The sequence below is a fragment of the Ylistrum balloti genome, unplaced genomic scaffold, assembly GCF_031769215.1.
Source record: "Ylistrum balloti isolate Yb309-2 unplaced genomic scaffold, AGI_CSIRO_Ybal_v1 Utg370208, whole genome shotgun sequence".
Lineage (NCBI taxonomy): Eukaryota > Metazoa > Mollusca > Bivalvia > Pectinida > Pectinidae > Ylistrum > Ylistrum balloti.
The window spans coordinates 1258139-1263825 of NW_026782179.1; the positions used below are offsets into that span (position 1 = coordinate 1258139).

The window sequence follows — 5687 nt, forward strand, 5'->3', positions numbered from 1 at the left end:
GATGCTAAGGCCCTACATTTTAAGACCTGAAAGGCTAATGAGGAAAATCGAAAGAAATGTCAAAATCTAGATTAGGATGTACACTAGCCCCTTAATTCAATAAATTTCAAACTTTTCGTGTATCTGATAAACTCGAAAGAACGTCAAGTAAATGTTTATATGTGTGTATAACATCGGAAGATTGTTATACATTAAACATTCTAAGTCTAATTTATTTTCCAACATTAAAATCTAGGTGTATTTTCAAAGCATCCTTGACCAGTAAGAGTTTCATTCTACACACATTCTAAAACGTGTTCATTATTTTACGACTTATACATAACATCCCAAATACAGGACATTATAGCACTAATATTATGATTTATCTCCCATAACTTCACTAAATGCCTCAACATAATTATCACCATTACGAAACGTTAAGTCAAATCCATAAATACTACAATCCAGACCTACTCCAGGCTAGAATTGATAATAAGGTAATTATCAGGGCACATCTGTGACGAAGTTCGTCAACAAAATATTTAAAGCTCATATCAATCATTCAGCCTTTTCGACCTTCTATAACTCATCAGTAATATTAACTAGCACGTGGCTAAAGTATGAAAATGTAAAGAAAAGGTAGGATAATTCAAATCGGCCTAAACAAATGTTTAAGTAAAGATACGCAGGTGAAATCTCCCCATCTTTGATATCAAAGATTAAAAATTATTGAAAGAACGTACAAGTGCATATTCTGAGCTGTACTACAAAATACAACTATTCCGAGATCGCTGAGCCATGAACTCGGGGTTTTGTCTGTTGGTTTCGTTGTTTCAGGCCTTGTTCTCATTTGTAAGCATGATATTAACTTACTCGGATAGACAAAGATTTACATAGCAGGTGTCGTTGATAAAGCAGAAGACACTCACCTCTCCAGGATATTATGATAGTGTTGACATATTGGTATTTTCTTTTACAATGCAAACATAAGTAACTAGATGATTCAATGTTAATGGTAATTAAAAGGTAATGACAATACAATAACAAAATAAAAGTCTCAGTCGCAACTGTTACTGCAGTATTAACATAAAAGTGCGCCATTAATGTCACCTTTAATGTAGAGACGGGAGACAGTTCAGAAGAATAATAGAATATATATGTTAAATAGGATGAAATGATTTGAAGAAAGACTTTTTTATCACAACCAGTAGGAAAATGATGTGAGACGTTTCGATGATCACAGTTTCACCTCGATCAGAAGAATGTCTGGCGTGAAGTTTGTTATCACTGCGGTTAACAGTGTACAAGATAAATATAAATCGACATGTTTTAATTCTATGCACATTAAGCTAGACAAGGTTACGGAAGATTAGGATAAAGAAGTCTAGCTTCAACTTCCAATCTTGACATCCCTTACACCCAAATGTGTACGAACTTTGCACAGTAAATGTGATATCATTGTCATAGAACATACATTGCCAGATTTTGAGACATGGTTGTTATGTCATTTATTGTTTATTTTGTTCTATAAGCGAGCATGTTACCTGTAACTTTCCTATATGTTACCTGTTGATATCTTATAAGTTATTAACGTTTTGGACGGTCACTTACAAGACAACTAAATGTAACTCGAGATCCTTTGGTCTCTCTACAGAACAGTATAAAAAAGTATACTAATATACACTAGTTCTAAAAGAACAGGTCTAATGAAAACTTTACAGGGTCAAAATGACAACATAATTAATGAATGTATTAAATCCAATTTTCTCCAAGAACAGGAAAGTGTGTAGTGTGCCAGCTGTTACAAAATGCACTAAGAAAATCATACACATGTACACAAATATTTTCTCATTATTCTTACGGTGACAGTTCAATGGAGAAATACAACCCTTTTGTCACATTTTGACTACATCCTAATTCGTTACGATATTACATCACTTAAAACTCAAATACATTAGTTGAAAATATAGACTGTGGAAGGACACGTCCATCTTTACTGTTGTTGGACATGGAAAAATTAAATTCACAGAAATAGATCATCAATTAATGCTGCTTTCGCTATGTTCTTGTCACCATTTCGTCGCGATCGTTTTCCAGCTTAGTGTATTATAGTACAACCGAAAAGTTCTGTCGATTCATCAATGTATATAATAAGGACATTGATCATTTATATTCTTACCTGTCTGTTTTATATAAAAAACTTGAAATTTCACTTCGTACTAACAAGAAAATATGTGATATGTAATTCACGTGTATGTTGTACAGTCTTATGAAGTATATAACAACGTACAGTTTAGTGCCAACACAATGTCTGTATCTCAAATGGAATTTTCAGCATTAATAAATTGAAACTGCAATTTATAAATAAGTTCAGATTTCATATGCTAATGGATATGTCATATTCTCCAAAACGTTTCTTGAATTCATTTTTCATTTCTATATATTTCAGGTTCAGATCCCCGAATTTTATTTTCGCTTCGCTTGTGTTTGGTTTGTCATCTATAATAATTTATCTGTTTTGGATTTACTCAAGCCTGAACCACGCCCGTATTGAATATGTGAAGCCTGTGATGAATCATGTTGTGATACCTTTGGTGAAACCTTTGGTGAAACCTGTAGAAACAAGAATACAAGTACATTACTACAACCGTCCTCCATGGATTCCCATGGACATATTCGCTGGTTGTGAAAGCAAGTGTTATCTGACAGCAGGCGAAAGCAAATCATACGCTAAAAGTGATGTTGTTATATTCCATACCCCGTACGTTATTGAAAGACATCCCCCAAAGAAAATGGGACAAATATGGGTGTTTCATTCGTTGGAACCGCCATGGATTCATTGGATTAAATTTAAAAAATGGAAAAATGTGTTTAATTGGACAATGAGTTATAGAAGGGATGCCGATATAACAAATACATATGGTATATTTAGTAAACGATCAGATGATAAATTTACGCTGGAAAAGGAAACAAAGGACTTATACAAAAAGTGGCAGAATAAATCAAAAGATTTTGTGTGGATGGTATCTAATTGCAAAACAAAAGGGAAACGGGATTTATATGTTCAGAAATTGCGAAAACTGACAGCAGTGGATGTTTATGGCAAGTGTGGTACAGAGAAATGTCCAAGGAAAGACACTGCGAAATGTTTAAATCTTTACAGATATTATTTATCTTTCGAAAGCGAATTATGTGAAGATTATATTACAGAGAAAAGTTTCAAACTTTACGATCCTGAGGTTATGACATTACCAATAGTAAGAAGTGGATCAAACCTGTCCATGTTCCTTCCTCCTGGATCATATATAGATACCTCTAAATTTCAACATATACCGGATCTAGTGAAATCCGTTAAAGCTTTGTCAAATGATAAAACAAAATTCCAAAAATATATTCATTGGAGAACACACTACAGGATTAATAACAATACAACCCATTCTATTGCATTCTGTGAACTTTGCCGTCGACTTCACTTGAAAGATATACATAAATACCAACGACTGTATACCGATATCGGGGAATGGCTTCGAGGAGACAAATATGGACGAAAGTCTTGTAAATCAGCAGCAGATCTGAACTAAACAGAAATGTCCCATTGAACTTTTTGTTGTTCTTGTTTCGTATTCGTCGTCGTCGTCGATGCCGTCGTCGTTGATAATGTTGTATAATGGTAAAAAATAAAGAATTATGATTGTATTTAATACATTCAGAATCGCTTTCCATTCTCTCTCCTTATGAAAAAAAATGATGCAGTTTGAGTCATAACTTGGCTCTACTGTATCTTATTCTTAATTGGTATTGAAATGTATTTTTTTCATTTGTTAGTTTCTTGTACAATTTTTATAATACAAATAGGCGAAACAAAAAATAATTTGAATTATATTGGTAATTTGTTCGTGTCAATATTGATTGTCAACAGACAATTGAAATTGACAAGAACAGAAGTCTTAAATCTCCTGATGGCTGTATAACAATTGCTGCCGTCCATGGAAAAATGAAAGTGATGTTTAGGGATGATAGAAACCAAGCAAGAAAAATACCGACAAAACAAAAGAACCTTAATTCAAACCAACATTCAATAATACTAGGAAAAAAATATTTACACGAAGACTCCTGAAAATGTACAAGGAGAATAATAAGGTGTTATGGTTCATCACTGACACATGCCATCTCGATCTTGGTCAATCCAAGTTTTATTACTTGCCTAAATGAGGACAAGGTAAACAACGACGGAACCACTAGTCATTCTAACAAACCAGTCAAACAACATAACGCAAAAGAAAATAGACTATTTCCCAATGCGATCGTTATGGTGACCGTAAAACTCCCCCGTTATTGCCGCCATGGTGCACGGATATCATGATATGATATAGGGAACACGCCCTTGAATATCGAAACAACTATGACTGGTAAATACCTTAGGTTTGAAATAAAAGAATGTTGTTATTCAGAAATGGAAAGTTCAAATCAGAAATCATCGCGCTTATCATACATCTTGATGGAAAGCTATCCATGCTGGTTTCGTTGTAGGAAAAAAATGAGGTATGCGACTGATGTAGAAGAGTCAGTCATGTCTTTCATTTTCAATTCTGATTGGTATATACAATGTCAATGGTCAATGCATCTCTTATCATTTTAAGACAAGAGTTCATTAATATATCTGTCAGTGAAAATGAAGGACAGCATAAGTCTATGTGACCTAATTTGATTAGCTCCTCGATAAATTCAGCATCGTATGAAAACAAAAACAAAACTTGTTATTAATTCCCGTCCAAGGAAATACACTTTTAATCATGCGTGTCCTACAGCATATCCTACATACAATACTTAACATGTGATGTGAAACACAGGGCACTTTGAACAACATTGTTAATTAGGTATAATATGGCTGTTTACAGAGCAAACTTTATTGCGGAGATATATTTTTTGAAGGGGGGTGGGGGGTGGGGGGCGGTTGTTGTTGTTGTTATGTTTTGTTCTTTTTTTTTTTTTTTTTTTGTTTGATTTTTATTTATTTATTTATTTTTTTTTTTTTTTTTTTGTTGTTACTAATCTGAAAGTATGTGTAATTCATCAATGTTGATGTATATTGAAATTGTAATTCAGAAATGTCATGCTCATTATAACGGTTTCTCCCGTTCAAATATTTCCGTTTACTAAAGAGTATTTTGATATCGTTTATTGTACGTACCACTCATAACGACAAAGCACAATAAAGGCACATATGCCTTAAAACTCAAAGTAATTAAAGCAATACAAACAACTGGCTTACCAGTCGTTTTCATAGCTAAATTATCGTATCTAAATCGGTTTTGTCAGAAGACATAATCCGGAACCTTTCTCGTTTTAGCGAAAACCTATGATGACTGGTATTTTAAACGGCACAATATAATTATTACGACAAATAATTTGCTGTTTACACTAAGGTGTACATCAGTGTAAACACAGGACAGACAGCAATCAGTTTACTTGGTGAAGATCAGCGTCCCTCCTTAATCCTTTCTATAAACTCGTGAATCATCCATCTACACAACTCTTTGTGAAACCTTATTTCACTTTCCTGAACAATCTTCACTGACGGAGAGGGAAATATTACTAGGTTAACAACAAATGTTAGTAAGGGAACAACGAATGTCACTACGGGAACAACAAATGTTACTAGGGGAACAACAAATGACATGTGCTTATATTACATTCATTCAAGGAAA

At 33.6% G+C, this 5687-nt stretch overlaps 1 protein-coding gene across 1 annotated transcript; it reads left to right on the forward strand.

Annotated features, from left to right (window-relative positions):
* Positions 1-2549: 2549 nt before the first annotated feature.
* LOC132551640 (alpha-(1,3)-fucosyltransferase C-like) lies at positions 2550-3560 on the forward strand. Its single transcript, XM_060215815.1, has one exon. It carries the CDS (start codon positions 2550-2552, stop codon positions 3558-3560), a length of 1011 nt encoding a protein of 336 aa, XP_060071798.1.
* Positions 3561-5687: the final 2127 nt, after the last annotated feature.

Coding starts and splice junctions, on each gene's coding strand:
- LOC132551640 (XM_060215815.1), top strand. CDS start 2,550: ATGAATCATGTTGTGATACCTTTGGTGAAACCTTTGGTGAAACCTGTA.